Source organism: Papaver somniferum, chromosome 5, assembly GCF_003573695.1.
Source record: "Papaver somniferum cultivar HN1 chromosome 5, ASM357369v1, whole genome shotgun sequence".
NCBI lineage: Eukaryota > Viridiplantae > Streptophyta > Magnoliopsida > Ranunculales > Papaveraceae > Papaver > Papaver somniferum.
This window is the reverse complement of record NC_039362.1, coordinates 92,199,341-92,216,856: the sequence shown is the minus strand read 5'-3', so window position 1 is coordinate 92,216,856 and position 17,516 is coordinate 92,199,341. Positions and strand designations below refer to the sequence as shown.

The 17,516-nt window shown below is 37.3% G+C and overlaps 2 protein-coding genes across 2 annotated transcripts; one reads left to right on the top strand and one right to left on the bottom strand.

Moving 5' to 3' along the window:
- Nucleotides 1–5,558: 5,558 nt before the first annotated feature.
- Nucleotides 5,559–7,248, top strand: LOC113282215 (reticulon-like protein B9). Its single transcript, XM_026531187.1, has 5 exons — nucleotides 5,559–6,098; nucleotides 6,223–6,403; nucleotides 6,572–6,713; nucleotides 6,803–6,872; nucleotides 6,962–7,248. Exons 1-5 carry the CDS (start codon nucleotides 5,978–5,980, stop codon nucleotides 7,123–7,125), a joined length of 678 nt encoding a protein of 225 aa, XP_026386972.1. The 5' UTR covers nucleotides 5,559–5,977; the 3' UTR covers nucleotides 7,126–7,248.
- Nucleotides 7,144–15,745, bottom strand: LOC113282214 (RAB11-binding protein RELCH homolog). The gene is made up of 20 exons (XM_026531186.1): nucleotides 15,261–15,745; nucleotides 13,991–14,143; nucleotides 13,616–13,794; nucleotides 12,796–12,903; nucleotides 12,259–12,429; nucleotides 11,612–12,178; nucleotides 11,442–11,516; nucleotides 11,168–11,296; nucleotides 10,996–11,070; nucleotides 10,683–10,892; nucleotides 10,339–10,491; nucleotides 10,029–10,258; nucleotides 9,794–9,911; nucleotides 9,554–9,686; nucleotides 9,249–9,450; nucleotides 9,055–9,160; nucleotides 8,834–8,974; nucleotides 8,506–8,629; nucleotides 8,235–8,351; nucleotides 7,144–7,855 (listed from the first exon to the last, which is right to left on the bottom strand). The coding sequence occupies exons 1-20, from the start codon at nucleotides 15,457–15,459 to the stop codon at nucleotides 7,482–7,484; spliced, it is 3,564 nt and encodes a 1,187-aa protein (XP_026386971.1). The 5' UTR covers nucleotides 15,460–15,745; the 3' UTR covers nucleotides 7,144–7,481.
- Between the last annotated feature and the right edge of the window lie 1,771 nt (nucleotides 15,746–17,516).

Here is a 17,516-nt window from a genome sequence, read left to right as displayed (position 1 = left end):
GGTGTGGCGGAAGATGAACGTGGAGGTGCCAGAAGAAGAGGTCGTGGAGGTGGTCGTGGAACCGGCAAGAGGGGCGGTGGTCATTGAACTTTTATGTTTTTAGTGTTTGATTAAATACAGTTTTATCTCAGATTTATTAACTTTGTTATCGAAAACTTGACTTTCCTTGTGTTTGGTAGTTTATTTCATATTATCGACAATTTGACTTTTATTTATTAATCGTGCTAAAGATAATTTTCAGTTTTCATTCTGTTAATCACATGTTCAGTGTCAAGTTCGGCTAGTACGTTAACTATGAATACATGCCGAACCTGCCAATTTTTACCTTAAAGTTGTCAGGTTCGGCTTGTTTAGTAACTCTAAATACAAGCCGAACCTGGCAAAATTTTCAAACTTTTGAAAATTTTAGCCGTTATTAATAAATGTTCGGCTTATATATAAATAATCGTACTAGCTGAACCCTGACAAAATTTCACAAATTTCAAGGAACGACTTTTTTTTTCAAAAATATAGCCGTTGAAAACCTGATATCTGTATATACTTACATATTGTTTCACATAAGAAAGCACATCTCCTGAAAAATATGACACCCCCTAATCCTAAGTTTACTCTAGATGAAGATTTGTCTCTTTGCACGAACTATGTAGCATACTATCCAAAGAAGGGTGAAGAACGACGAGTGAGGGGTCTGATGAGTATGTACTACTTGGTTCGAATTCATGAAGCATTCTCCACTGAAACAGGTAATCCTCACAACCGGTATTCGACATCCTTGTTTTGCCGAATCGAATCTATTAAGAAAAAGGTTACCGACTTTATAGCTTTAGTTCGGGTTGTGAATTGCTATCGACTCAAGGGTGAAACTACCTCCGAAATTGAAGTGCGAGCGCTAGCGGAATGGCGAAGATGGAAAGGAAAGAATTTCAAATACGAAGCTCACTACCACATTCTTAGAAAGTTTCTCATAACCCGTTTGGGATACTAGATGTATGGTTTTCTTTTGTATTGCTACCATGTTCTTTTGTAATGCTACCATGTTCTTATGTATTACTGCCATGTTCTTATATAAAATTGATAGGCCGCAAATAGTTACCGGACTTATCTCTTCTGGGTCCTCTCATCCTACCAACTTCATGTACGGTCTTTTTTTCCTTTATCTTGGTTTGTGAAGGATGCATCTTACTCTTTCCCTTGACGTCCTCTTTACCATCAAATGCTTGTGACGGAAAATTATTCTCCTTGACCTCTTTGTTACTTGTTTCGGCTTTTTGAATACTCGGACGACCACGTTTTTTTGGAACTTTCACTTCTTCCTCCTTCATCACCTTTTCAATTTCCTTCTTTGCCTTTTCATACCTTGCATCATGGATATCAATGCCGCATGGATCTCTACGGGTAGCCAATAGTGCCTTGTTTTCTTGTCTAGTTTGGAAATTATTCATTTTCTTACTCTTTCTACCTTTCGGGACACCCTTCTCCGGTTCCAAAATATTCTCTTGGGTGAATGGATACATTACCGGCAACATGTTGTGCCAAAAAAATTTTTTTTGAGATAGGAACATATTCCTATACATCTCCGCCAACTTTTTCCCTTTTGCCGTGTCCCAAATTTCTAGATCATCCTCGTCGTCTTCGGTTGGGAGAGGATCAAAGCTTTATTGTTTCCAAAAAGGATCAATGTCCTCAAATGGCATGATACCATCCTTGTACCGAACTATGTCGTGGCAGCATGGAAGTCCCATAGATGTCTTTATTTTACAAACACACTCTTCCTTCAAGTTGGCGCCAAATGTCTCAATCAAAGATACTTCTTCCATCAATAAATCAATGCAAAGATGGGAGACATTATAAGTTAATCCTCGTAGCCAAGGACTTTTGTAATCTTTGTGCTTGAACATAATGTTATGTTCGAACGCCGCTTTAATTCTCACAACATCACTTTTGAAATATTCATCAATTGCATCAAACACCGTAACAAAGATGTCAACACATCCAAAAAGGTTCTTCTTCAACCGATAATGAGCCGACACTACCATACTTGTGGCTTGGTTGTCGAAGTGTTTCTGTCGATTTTTTAAACAAGACACGAACCTTTCTTTATTAGGTTCCAAACATCTTTGAGCAAATAAATAATGACGTCGGGGTAATCGGTCCTCCAATGATTAATAAGCATTTTAACATTTTCTTCGTATACATCCTCGGTGATTGACCTTACCAAATCTTCCCATTCGCCATGGAAAGAAGCCCACAACATCTCATTGTGTTCATATCGTTTCAAGAATTCCTTCTTTGCCTTTTCTCGTTTTTCCACCGGTAGTTTAGCAATATTGTCTAACTATTTCATCTTAAGTGGTTGAATTATCGGTTGGCATTTTTTCCTCACATTGCACCATATATGAAACGTGCAAAGAAAGTTGAAAGTATCCGGAAATACCTTATTAATAGCATACATCAATGATGAATCTTGATCGGATACGAACACTTTAGGAAGAGCACTCTCCCGGAAGATTAACTTCAATTGTTCTAACCCCGAAACATAACTCTCTTTCTTCTCGTTTTTCATGAAACAAAAAGCCACGATGAACGGTTCCTTTGTCGACGTATGCCCAATAATGTTCATCAACGGCATCTATATTTGTTAGTTTTGTACGTGCAATCCAATATAATAACTTGTGGGAAGCATTGAGCCAATCGGACGCATTCCGGGTGGGCAAGAAAAAGGTGTGTCACTTGACCAAACTCATCCAACTTCTTTTGGAAAGCGTAGTTATGATTCACCCCTAACCACATGACTTGTTGCATCACCATCCTACCTTGCAAATTGAGTCTTCTAATCTTATTTCTTGAGTTGTAGATAGTTTGCATAGTCGACTTGTTATTCTTGTCGTCCCCATTCAATTTATTAAGAATCCTAGACGGTGCCATACGTGCTCGTGTCATTTTATCCACTTCTAGCATTTCGTTGGGTTTGAGTCGCGCTACTTTCTCATGTCCATGAAGGTCACGTGGACGTGGGTGGTTATGACGACAATCCATATCTTTATTCATAACCCAATATTCATCATCTTTGTTCAAGGTTTTTTTCTTGTTCTTGAGGTTGAAAACGATCTTGAAAGGGCAGCTTCTTTTCTTCGTCTTTATCCTATTCTTTCTCCCGGTCTTCCCAACATATACAAAACCCTTTTTAGCCTTGCTATCGCCGGTTCCACTTTGCTCACAAATCAATTCAAACCGATTCCCTCGGCTTTGTCGTCCTTTAACTAGTACGCAATTTATCTTCATCGCGTGTTCCTCAGCCCAAGCCAGTGCTTGGGGTTTAGTTTTCCATGTCTACGTTCACTCAAACACAAATAATTAGTAAGAAAACTTTGGAACATTCCGACAATATTAAGATAAACACAACAAGTTCTTACATACCAAATCATTTTGGAAGTGATCCCTAGTATCTTCGAGAATTATATCTACGGGATCAGGTTGATTTTCCATCGGAACAGGTCCATCAAGCACGATCTACAAAGAATATCACAAGGTAAGATACTATAATGAAAATTTAATGGAAGGGTTCGGCTAGTACGACAATATAAATATGCGCCGAACCAAGCACATTTACAAGGTTCAGCTATTACGATATTCACAATATGTGCCGAACCTATACAAAATTCTTAACCAAACAATTCTCGGGAATATAAATGATAAGGTTCGGCTTATATTCTACTTGATCACTGAGCCAAACCATGTATTCCCAACAGGTTCGGCGCATACAAATTTATCAATATAAGCCGAACTGTAAACAAATTTTGTTCCAGAAGTTACAGTGTAGGGTTCGGCTACTTATTTGTTACTTCTAACAAGCCGAACTATGGTCTAGAGAAAGGGTTCGGCTACTAAGCATAACACTTTCAGCTAGCCGAACTGTTCATCCATAGTCGCCGAACCTTAGCGGAAAAACACTAACTTTTGATGATTTTAAGCTACAAAATGAGATTAAACATAAGATAGAAGTGTACCTGTGTATTAGAAGCATTGGGTTCCTCATATATATATATTCATCATCAAGGTTTGGCTCATAAAAATGATCATATTGAGTTTGAGTTTGAGCTTGAGCTTGTGTTTGTGTAAAATCATTCTCATAATCTAAGAAATCAGCCATTTCCGGATCATTATTGTAATTGATATGTATTTTCCTAGGTTTTTTAGATGAAGAATTACCCTCCTCATCCATTGAATCAAATACAAGTTACAAGATTTTTTCTCACTTTCCCCTTCTATTTCTCTCCAAAAAAACCTAACTTTTTTTCTTACTAAATTTTTTTTATCTACACAAATTTATAACTAAATAATCTTAAAACTAATAATTAATCATTAATCGCTAATCAGAATTATTTAACTAATCATTAGAATTAATGTTAATCCTAAAAGGGCAGATTTACTATTACCAAAAATATTTGGTTAAGGGGTTTCTGATTTTGCTATTTACACTCCTCTTTTGTCCTTATTCAGTATGTCCTGAAAGTTTTACGTATGCCCTAAAACAGGATTCTTCTAATCAGGAAACATGTCATTGACTCATCGACACGTAAGTAATAAGTGTCAAAAGCAATCAATTCTACAAACAGGCCTTAATTAGTGTATAAGTTCGTAAGTCGACCTTACTTATATGGACTACACATTCTTGTCAACCTTTACGTACGGTGATGCCTCAATACTTTTCATTCAATACAATTACAGGACTTAGTGCTATACTCAGTAGTCAGTACTTTTCATTCTGCGACAATTATACTGTAACAAAATTCTTCGCATCGTGAACGTTTTATTTGCCGTGTTCGTTTAGCTGAATAACAAACTATTTGTGAAAGATCACCATTTTTGTGCTTGTAGTTCGGCTCTGGTGCTAGAGGTAAATAAGGCATCATATTCCGGACATAGCAAGATTTGTGATTTTTCACCAATTGTTTATCACTTTGTTCAGCTAAAAAAAGACTACACACTGAACGGCGTTCACGATACATCCTGCTGCAGTACAATTTGCCAAGAAAAGTACCGAGGTCTTTTCAAGTGTGGATTTTTCTAATATCGACTTGCTGCTCATCTCAAATTGAACAACGTAGAATCAAAAGCTACCACGTACTTAAAATCCTGGAATCTCATATAAACTCATTCGTTGCAAATTTTGGGCAGGATAACGCATTCCACAAGACTTGTGTGTACCCGAGGCTTATGAGAACTTGTTCTGCATCAGTAGCAAGTTTTTTGTACGACAATTTAAGGGAAAACGCCCACTTGCGTTAAGTGCAAGTGTTTGGCAGCCCACCAACATCATCAAAGTTATTGTGTAATGATTACCCTTGGATATTGTATGGGAGGGACTTTCGACTTTTTGGATTAGTGTCCTCTTTTTTAAGCTCCAGTTGACACACAACAATCATGGAATAAATCTTCTGGTTATCTTTTATTTTTTTCACTTTCCCTTCGGCAATTCAGCTGCGTATATAGAAACTTAAGCCATCAATTGAGGCAAACAACGGAAAATTGAAGATCGTGCCTTTTGACGGAAGGAGTCGGGGTACTGATATACTTAGATCAAGTTCAATGGGGTTATGTTGTACAGAACGAAATTAGAAACTGAGATGCTTTGATTCCCTTTGGAGGAAAAAAGTCCAAAAAGTTAAAAAGATATGATTTCATATAGTAAAAGTAGTAACACCATGTGAAGCAAACTTCATTCAAAGTTTGATTCATATGCAACCATGCATGTCAAAGTCATCCCTTTCCCTCTGTTTAGGTTTGCTTGGCTACAAAGCTTAGAACCCTTTGCTAATTTACTAGCTCCACATGCACTGTATAAAAATGCTAGAATTTGATCAGTAGTATAACATAAATCATCAGATATAATCAGTTCTTGCATAATCTACTCAATACATATCAGTATTTTCGTGGTAAAAAACTACTGATTTCGCATTCCACTGCTAGAAAAATCATGCCGAAATATGCAATGACATCGTCAGACTCGGATTCTGAAACTGATGGCCACAGCTCTGCGCCCGTAAGACTCTTTCATCGCGAAAGATCTCTTCATTCTGTTTTCGGGGGTGGAAGAGGTATTTGCCTATGAACACTTTAGCACGTCAGGAAGATATGATGCTACTTCCTTTCTTTTATCAAGTACCATTGGGAATTTTGTACATTTTAAAGCTGAAATTTGTTTGCTGGTTGATTTTGCAGCTGCTGATTTGTTATTATGGAGAAAAAGGAATATCTCAGCGGCAATATTGATGGGGATAACAGTAATATGGTTCCTCTTTGAGGTTTTCGAATACCAGTTTTTACCACTTTTGTGTCACTTATCAATTACGTTGATGCTCATCACTTTCATATGGTCTAATGGTGCTGTACTTTTCAATCGGTAATGTCCTTTTCTTCTGATTCTGAAGAACCTGTTTCTAATGAGCTAATTTGTATCTATGCAAATGATTTTAGAAACTTGAAGGAATAGCTATGAATTGCAACTTAGAGATAAAATTATAATGCAGCCATCTAACTGATTCATATTGCTGGTGTGTCCAATTAACAGGAGTCCTCCCAGGATCCCAGAGATGATATTGTCTGAATCTACATTTAAGAAAGTAGCTTCAGCTGTTCATACAAATCTCAACTATTTCATCAATACCATCTACGATATCGCGTGTGGCAAGGACTTACAGTTTTTCCTTCTGGTAATTAAAACTTCTACCCTGAATCGTTTCATTAGTCGGTTTACTCAAAAGAACAATGTTTAAATGAAAATAACAACTTGTTTGTCCAGGCCATTGCTTCTCTCTGGATATTGTCTGTGTTTGGAGCATATTTCAGCACATTGAATCTTATATATATTGGTAAGATACAAACTGCCCCAGACCAAACGTGTTTTCAAATCAGTAGTTTCAAGCTTTTAACTTTTTGCTTCTAAATGTGTTTCCACCAGGGTTTCTGTGTGTTGGAACTATACCTGCTCTTTATGACCGATATCAAGACGAAGTGGATTATGTTGCCAGCAAATGGAACAAAGACATGAGAAAAGTTTACAGGAGATTTGACTCCAGAGTTCTTAGAAGAATTCCAAGAGGACCAGTGAAGCACAAGAAATAAATGATTGACATGCTCAAATATTTCAAATAAATGGTTTATAATACTTGTAAAAACAATTGATATGTAAATGAACACTCATCATTCAAATAATATTACCCTGCTTTATTCAAACAGGAAAACTCATATATTTTACTAAACATGTAAGATTTACAAGAAATACTAGATGTGGCCTGAATATTACTTTTCCTTTTATCTAAACTTTCCATAGATCGCAAAACATTATAAGGTATTCCCACCCTAAATCGAATTGCTAACTCATAGTCCCCCATAACATTACAAGGGGTAAAACTGTAGATGAAGGCATTCACACTAGATGAAACAAAAATGGGACAAAAATAGGTTTCCTGATTTTACCTCTAGGTTTCTCCGTTGCCTTTACCTTTCCTAGCGAGCATATTGGTGAAGTTTCCTCTCATGAGCCGCCCAAATCTCGTGTCTTCAGCTGGGATTTGCTGGACAGTTTTTGGACTCTCCCCAGCTTCAGGTTGTTCTACGTTTTCTTTCTTTCCTAGAATCCCGCTATCTCCAAAGAAATTGGTGACTGACGATGCAATTCCTAGATGAGCACCCATACCCATAACTTTACTAATAGTTTCAAAAGTTCCACCTGATCTTTCCTTCATTATAACTTCAAGAGCTTCTTTGTGAGCTGGGTCCAATGTATCTGAGTCCTTCAATAGATTTTGTATGGCAGGTAGGAGAAAATCACGAATGCTATTCGCAGGAACATCTATTCACAGATGCAATTGGAAATTAAAATTAGAAACATACAAAAATTTCAAAAACTTGTACTACTTAATTGTCAGAAACTATGATGCATATGACTGTGAAATCGTTAAACCAACACATAAAGGTTAAAATTATGAGAGGATACAATTGTGTAATTTTCCGCCCTAGTTCTTATTAACATATCAGATTGGAACAGATTGAAAAAAGAACAACACGATATTATACGGAAACTGCTTAAAAGTGGAGTAGACTAGAATAATATGTTCCATACGGGTGAGGTAATCTAAGTTGAACACCAGAAAATGATAACAATTCAAACTTTTCAGAAAAGGGGAATAATTAAAAGGCTGCAATAGTATTGGTTCCAGATAGAAGCAAACCTGTGGTATCCAAAGCACGTATTGCTTCACAAAATCCATTGGCTCTGTCACGACGGCGCATCACATCACCTCCAGATAATGGTGTTGTTGATAAATGAAAAATCTTGGATAGAAGATGTACGACATGTTAAGGAAACGAATTGAGACATGCTGTTAATTCAGATCCTAAATTTATTGCATCTACTACTGAGATAAATTTCATGGGATTAATAACACAAGCACATGTCAGTAATAAGTAATAACGTTTTTAAAGAGATGAGCTTCAGGATATAATCTCGCAGTCTATCCGTTGTGTGTGGTACAGCAACCACCAAAGCACGGACTACAGCAATTATAGCTTCATGCGACCCATCTTCAATAAAGGCATCCATCTGAACACGAATCTTATCAACAATCTGACACATGAAAAACGCTTTGTTAGATAATATGCTTTGATCAAAACAACCCGAGGAAGGGTGGAGGTAAGACATTAGCTGCTTTCTATGAAACACCAGATACATTTACTAGTTCTTTACTATTCTTGGAACAATAAAGAATAATAACATCATGGAACAAGAAAAAACACCAGAACTTAAGAACCTAATAACAGATTTATGTACCATGTCATTTTTGAAATGCTGAGCTACAGCTCCAAATGCATCAATACTTGCATACTTCACATTCAGGTTTTGATCGGAGCCAAGAGTGACCAGAGCAGGCAAAACATGAGTTGATGCAACTTTAGCATCAACATATGGAACCTATTAAGGAACAAAGAGTTAACAAATATAAAATCAGGAGTAACAAATAACTGAAAGTTCAAGAAAAGGACAACACATACAAGGACTTTCAGCAGGGTGGCAGCATTTATCTTCATGTTTATGTTGGAGCTGACGACCATTTCCCACAAAATATTGAAAATGATTCCATGATGTTCCTCAAATGTGCTGCATTTTGAAAAGAACTCGTCACCCTTCAGCAGAAAACGTTAGTGTATGTAAGTCAAACGACAATCCTAGAAACACAAATACCAACCATAGGAAGCGCACTGCATCAATAATCTCAGCAGTACGATTTACTGAGCGGCCCTCCCTAGCTGTGCTTTGGACTAGTAACTTTCTCAAGTACTCTGCTAATTGCTCGTGCCTACTGGGAGCACCAAGAATGCCCGCTAAGAGAAGCGGCAGCACACACATTGTGGCAAGTTTCTCATCCACGGCACTTTTGGGTCGCAAACCTGAGATTAACAAACAATACAAACCAAGACATCAGTTCCTTATTTTCAGTAACAGTAGCCAGACAATACAGCTTAAAACTTTGTAGAGTTTGACATTCCCTACCTTTAATTCTTGACTGGATACCCGAGGGAAAATATTTCAAATCTGCACTATCCCCTGTAGCCAACATGAAAACAGGAGACATTATCTGTGTGACATAATGATCCCCAAAGTGTTCATACACAGCCAACAGAAACTGCAGCACCAATTCCTCTATCAGAAACTGCGAACTCGCAAGCTTATGCAAAAATTTGGGATTTCATTATGGTGAGACTATCGAGAATGCATGATAAAGAATCATACCTTGGTAATACGAATCCGCAGATTATCTTCCTTTGAGGACAGCAAGCAGGCAAGTTGAATTAAGTCAGACAAACAGTCAACATGAATCCAATCGAATGGAGGCCATTCCACATGTCCCCTAACCAGGGATAGTTAAAACCACTCAGACTACAACAAGAAAGGAGTTCATACATGGACTTAATCCAGTACTGAAGAAGTTCAGAAACAAGAAAAGTGAGAGGAAAGTATAACACACCCTGCATACAATTCGAACAAGGAGACTGTGAAGAATCCCGCTGTTTCAGAAGATGTAGGAGATCCCATTGCAGAGGGAAATGGGCAAGTCTCAATCACTTTTTGGTGCACGAATGGAAGCAGCTCTGTCAACATCCGCAATAAAACTTCAACGTTCCAGCGTTCTCTTTCACCTAAAGCGCGGAGATGTGATTCCATGGAACCTTCTACCCCTGAGAGAGGAGGACACCGCTGAAAACAGTAAAAATAATATAAGTAACTAGAAACGGGGAACTTTACAGTCTAGATATGTTTTGTTAAGAGAAACATACCTGGGCAGATCCCACGATATGAGAAAGCAACACTCGGAGCGTATGGTCTAGCTTGTTTCCCCAATTCATAATAGCAGGAATTAATTCTTTCAACGAAGTTTCAACAACCACTCCAGAAGGATCACACACCAACTGAAACATCAACTCCTCGACCTATTCAACAACAAAAAAGGAGATGTGGAAAAAGATTTTTTTTCTTTTAAATGTCATCATTAGCATGATCAGGGATAAAGCATTCAAGCCATTCCCAGAACCATGTTTTCTTGACCTGTTCTAGAGCTTACATTCAGTTAAGTCAGTTTTCTGCTCCATGACTGCCTCTGAGCATATTTAGTGAGGCTGACCTTGAAATATTTGTCCATATTTGGAAAAAGTGGAAGCAGCAATGCCAAATTATGAGCAGCAGCTTCTCGGACAACAGTTGCAGAATCCTCAACCAATTGTTGCACGATTGACAGAATTAGGGAATCACGAATCTCTGGCCGAACAAATTCTGCTAGCTCTCCACACGATTGAGCGACAAGCAGCCTACGCTCCTCATATGTGTGATTAATCTACAGTTCAGAAATAACGGACATGTCATCCTGTTTCCTTATGCAAAAAGTGGACTGTTCAGATTACTTAACAAATTGCAGCACAATAGCATTTCAAGCTTACTTGTTCCCAACACTGAGGAAGCAGTTCTGATTCTGTTCTCATCTCTCCAACATTTTTTGCCAAGCTCACACAAGCCTAATATCACAAAGAAAGCAGAAGACACAAAACTTTAAATAAAGACCATCTCAATAAGTTTGTTCCCTGGGCCAATGGACACTCCAAAAATACCTACATCCATTATAATTCGCCTTTGTTGTTCATCTGGTCGTTTAATCAAATTAAATAATGTGTGTGTCAGGGAATCCCGGGTACTACTATCTGGATGGCGCTCAATTGCACACATAATCAGAGGAAGGAGCTCCTGCAGGTAAAATCATAAACCAACACATAATCAGAGGAAGGAGCTCCTGCATGTAAAATCATACAACCACAATAGCAGAAAATTTAACCTTCCATCACAAAATTAGTAGATGTACTCATTAAGAACAAGAAATTCAGATGCAAACCTCCCGATGATTAATCAGTACGTAAGGAACAATTTTAGGCAAAGCATCAGAAAGGATCTGGATTGTTTCCAAACCCTAAGAGAGAAAAAAAGACCCTTTTAGTATTAAACAATGGATAATGATCATAAAGTTTCTACGATGGTAATAAGGTTATCAAACAAAAGGCTTACCATCTTTTCAGGATCAGGTTCACTAGAAAGGCTATCTGATTTCATTAACAGACCATTATCTTGTGGCACTTGTCCAGCATCCTGTTTGTAGACATTTCCATTATTTTCGACTAAACCATTATCAGTGGAGGAATTTGAGAGTTGTTCACGTAGATTTCCCTTCTGCTGAACATTGTTGTCCCCAAAGATCCGAGTTGTCTGATCTTCAGCATCTCGCACATCCGATACTTCAGATGATAAATCAGCAGGATCAGATATCACAGCTTTATCTTCATCTATCTCAACAACTTTTTCTTCCACCTCAATATTCTCCTCAGAAGTAACAGGCTCCGCAAGACTTTCAGCTACAGAGCTCTTAGCCTTTAAACTTTCTATTTCCCTCTCCAATGACTTTATTTCTGCTCTACAGCTTTCTAAGGACTGTGACTTTGTATGATCGGCATCCCCTGTAACCCATCCCCTACCAGACCGAGATCCTTCTATGTGCATTTTCAGTGAAGTTATCTCAGCTCTGCAGTCGTTTAGTGCCCGTCTTTCAAGCTCCAGTGACTGCTTCAAATCTTGTACCTGAAAGAAGACCATTATAACATTGTTTACAGTGACTGAAACTTTTAACTGCTTAAAAATACGGCACCAAGTGAGACTACCTGAAGCTCTCGGTCCTTAAGATCTTTCTGAAGAGCTTCCAATGATTTTGTTAGTGCCATAATTTGACCGTCAGCTAAATCTTTGTTTTTCAGCAAGGAACCCATCTCAAGATTCAGCTTTTCCTTTGCTTTTAGTAATGTGTCATTTTCTCGAAGAATTGAGATCTTCTCCTGCAATACGGGAGGTGATTTAACTTTATGCAGAGTCGAGCAGAATCAGCATGTTAAAATAAGCACAATCAGGTTGTAAAATCAAGCTTAAACAGCATAATTAGTTAGGCATATGACTGTGATTGCTAACAGCATGTTTCTAACATACTGGCCTTTCACTCTATGGTAAATGTAATGAGATCTGTATCTGAATTTCCATGTACAGTTTGATTAACAACATCTTGCTTGCTTTTACAATTCCAAGCATATATGGTCGAAACAAGAATTACCCCTTGCCGGTTATAGGTTTTAAATGTCATCTGCAACCTCACAAAAAGTTTATCCTTGTCAATTAGCAAGTTGTTGAATCATCATTTATGTTCATACCTCAGCAGCCTCAGCGGTGGACGATAAATACTGATAATAGTAATGCCGCAAAGCATCAGGTACACAAGCAGGTGTCTTCTGCCAAATATCAAGGTTTTGGTCTGTAACCTGCAAGAGGGGTATTAAGTCATTAAGTATATCTTCTTACAATAAAAATGAAAAAAAAAACACAATTCAACTAAAATGGCAGAAACAGACAAGAAATGATAGAAAACTGCATTACTCAACCTAAGTGCACTAATGCTGCTCCACCGCTGGATTTTACTTTTAAAAGGAAGTATATGGAGAGAACAGCCATTAAGGTACATAACAAAGGCTTTATTAGTATACTGCCATGAAAATATACTATTTTGGAATTTTGTTTCAGATAGACAGCACAGCCGCATAGACGAGTGGAAGTAACACTTAAATTGTGTATGCCATATGTGAGTGATGTCACTGATGTGTCCACGTGTCCATGCACTGGAAACAGACACACGACTATTTTCGAAGAGTCTGTGCTTCACAGTAGCACCTACGTGATATCTTGGATTTTCAACCAGGATTAAACATGATAAGGAACAAATATTGCGAAAATAGTGCTTACGAAACAGAGACACAACATTGGATGGTCCAAGGGAAAACTCCAGATTTATATATGTAAGGGTGAATGATTTTATCCAAATCTAGTGTTTACAAAAGGGATACGAGATTAGCTAGCCTAAAGGAAGACTCCAAATTTATATACGTGAAGGTGGACGACTTGATACGTTTGTTTCCTATACAAAGAGTGGTAACATTAAGAAAAGTAATCTAAATATTTTGCATAACCCTTACACACCTCTTCATAAAATGTCATTGCAGTAAGCCGATATCCTGCTAAAAGTAAATATTCCTTTACAGCACAGTTAAGATCTTTTCGCTCATTGTCCTTCAAAGGTCCCAGATCAGTAAAGGAAGTATACCTCTTTCCCTGTTCAAATTCCGGACCCTCGCCTGCACAATCACCTGCTTTGGAACCTGCAAATGACCAGGACAAAACTAAGTCAATTTGTGGATATAGTTCTTTCAGGAGTTAGTTCACTTGCTCCATCCGAGTGTTTGAAATGATTAATAAAATATGCTTGTCACCGGCATACATGTTACGCCATAAAAGAAAAGATGACTTTGCGAAAGCAAATTGCTCCAAGTAGATGCAACGAAAAGGAAAGTTTACCATTCGATTCACCCGAAGATGGTTCTCTTCTCTTCTCTAGCTCTTCCTTGAGCCTCAAAATATCTTCTTGAGCTAAACGAAGGTCATACTCACTGATGGCCAACCTTTCTTCCACAGTTTCTTTCTCCTCTAGCAAGCTTTGAGGGTCTGCAACTGTTACAAAGATACATAAAGGAAAACAAATATTATATACTGAAGGGTATAAAGGAAGAGCCATGAATAAGTATTTCTATTACTTAATCAACATAGCATAAGCAATAAGCAGAAACAGTAACCGACATATTCATCGTATATGTGGTGCAGTAATTTGTAATGTGTTTCTCCCTCACACTCCCGAGATTCTGGTGCTTATCCACCAAGAAGAGAAAACATATAAAGATAAAAGTAAGCTAAAAGATGTTTCCCATGATCAACAGGGTGCAATTTGAAGCAATATCTAGCATAATTTTCAGACAGGATCAAATGAATGAAGCCACCAAAAACTATTTTACATGTACAACTAGATAAACAAAGCTGATTCATATAACAGTCTCCTTTCTGGACACTTTTTTTTTCTCCAACCAACCGAAGCTCCAGGTATTCCTGTAACACCTGCTATGTTGATTCTTTTTCACTGTTATAAGACATCAGACCCCTACTACTTGTACGACCTGATACTGATATCAAACCTGGGATAAATCATTCATTTGAATCTTTTCTGAACTCACATAACATTTACGATATGAGTAACACATGATGACCTGACATTTATTAATATCATATCATGTTCTAAAATTTAATCATAAACTCAGGCAACCTCCGAATAACCTGTATCTAGATTAAGAGCTGCAGACTGTCTTGCACAGGGGAGACTCAAAGACACAGGGCATGATGGTAAACACCTTAGGTTCAAGTTCTCAATGTATAAACATCGAGTACAATCCTGAAACCTCACCTAGTTAGACTCAGAAAGTTCGTCCAGACTCCAAACTACAATTACCAACACAACCAAGAGACGTCTAAAAAGATGCATTACTTGTTAATTAACTAATTTCCTTCCGGTCTTCGAAATTTAAGTGCTGAATCATACTCACAACATGCCAGTGATACTTATATACTAATTGCAACTCATCTCAGTTCAATTAACACCTATAAGGATAATGATCTCCTAATTAGATCTTGTTTTACGAGATCGAAATCAATTCAACATTTCAAGAAAAGTAAAGCAAATTTTAATGATCCATAATGAGAATAGTAATATAGTAGAGAAGAAGAAGTAGTAGTAGAGTACCACGGAGAGTGTTGAAACGAGAGATCTGATCAGGAGGAAACTGAGATGGATCTGAGAAGAATTCTTTAAGTCTAATAGCTTGTGCATCTCGACCATCATCGAGTAATTCATGAAGTAACTCAAATGCAGAGAGTAAGTAATTCTCTTCGAGAAGGAAATTCACAACACAATTACACAGAGATGACTTTTCCACATCCATTGTTTCTCATGAGATCTGTGTGTGTGTGTGTGTGTGTTATTGGTGGATCATTTCATGTTTTTTTTTATCTTTGATTTTACGGAGATTGGGTAGGGTTTTGAATCGAGATTATTATTTTTTTCTGCATAAAAATTAAACGAAGTCGGAAAGTGAGGGGAGGGGAAAGATTTTATTTAAGCTGTTCGTAATAAATGAGAAGTGTTTGTATTTGGGAATTGCTGCAACTCCTCCTTGGGGGAAAAGATCAGAAATCAACGAGTACAGCGGGAACTCGAATAATTACAACCAAACCAACATGGTCAGAGTCAGACCACCAGTAATACTAGACCTCACTACCTTGTTTGTTTTTATCTTCACCCGGACCTGAGTCTGACTCGCCATAAGTCAAAATATCGTATCATTGTTGTTCTTGATGGAGATGATGGTTTTGTGGACTCTTTAAAACACCATAGTAGCGTTTTTTGGTCCATATCTTGTGGATCATCCAAGACTTATGGATGAATTTACTTCCCATAGGAGTTTCCTTTGTATTACTCATCTCATGTATGACTCGAGATCTGACTCAGAAAAGTTATCTCATCAAGCAAATGTCTTCTGGATCTTAAAAGAAGTTACTCCTATGAGAATTGGCTATTTGAAGTTTTTGTTAAACCAACAAAGTGGATGAGCAAACTTGATTTTCCACTATGGTAAACGAACTGGAAGGCCAACGAAGAAACACGACGATATAGATAAACCAAGCGATAAGGAGAAGATCATTAGCGGTTGAGGCTAGGTTGCCAACGGTTGCGTCTAGGCTGCTGGCCGAAGTAAAGACGCCAACGGCTAGAATGCTACATTCAAAATACAGTTACATTTTTATCACTTCAAATACTCCACTCATTCGCACCAAAATTCACTTCTCTTGAATTTTCTTTACTAAAGCTTTTCTAATTCTTATTCCATTGTCTTAAATTTTTCAAGTAAAATGTGTCAAAAAGCTACTCCCTCTGTTTATGCAAAAGAGTTACTATCACTTTTTTAATTTGGCCTAGTTTTCGGCTAAAATGAAAAAGTGATAGTAACTCTTTTCCAGAACGGAGAGAGTATTACACCTTTTTGTGATGTCATATTTGAAGCAGTTGCTTCTAAGATATGTCGTAACTAAATTTTTTTTTGAAAATAATGAAAAGGAAGTGCAAGTTTTAGAAGTTAATCAAGACATATGTTCTGCTAAAAGACAAAGAAAAGTTCCAGCTTTGAAAGTGATCAACCGAAAAGGAAAAACCGCGGCATTGAATAGAAGTTACGTCAAATGAAGAGAACCAGGAGGCCAAAGGTGTACTAGGCTTTTATTGAAGTAATTATTGAAGTTCTTATTGTCTAAGTTTATATTTTATAAAAGAATGAAAATAGATCTTAAATTAGACTTCCATTTTATACTAAACGATACTTATTACATCTAGAGTTCCATATAAAGTAACTTGATTTCATAACGTCGACAATAACATCAAACCACATTGGATTAAAACAACTAAAATGGATCAAACCTAGGAACATACAATTTAAAAAATTCATAGCATTCTAAATGCTTATACTTTCCGATGTTTTCTTCAATAAATTAGGCTTTAGCCATGGTTTTCTAAATAATAGGTAAACAACAAGCTAATATACTGTTCAAAGCAAATTATGTGTTTTTTGTCAACAAACGGAGGAGACAGCAGACCACATTTTCTTGCATTGTACATATGCTGCAGAGGTTTGGAGTTTCTTTATGAAGGCTTTCAAGGTGTCTTGGATTTTCCCTGTCACAGTGTTGCAACATTTTGAGTCTTGGAGGATGAATAATCTACAAGGAAGATGTAGGAAGCTTTGGTGGCTGGTGAATTATGCAATACTTTGGCATCTTTGGAAGAAAAGAAGTTCAAGAGTGTTTGGAGGAAGACACAAACAAGTGGGTGAGATTATCTTGCTTATTATAAACACTATCATTTTGTGGTGTTTTGAAAATGAGGTTTTCAAAGGTTATAGTGTAAACCAAATTTTATTTCATTGCGATCTTGTCATTCATATGTAAT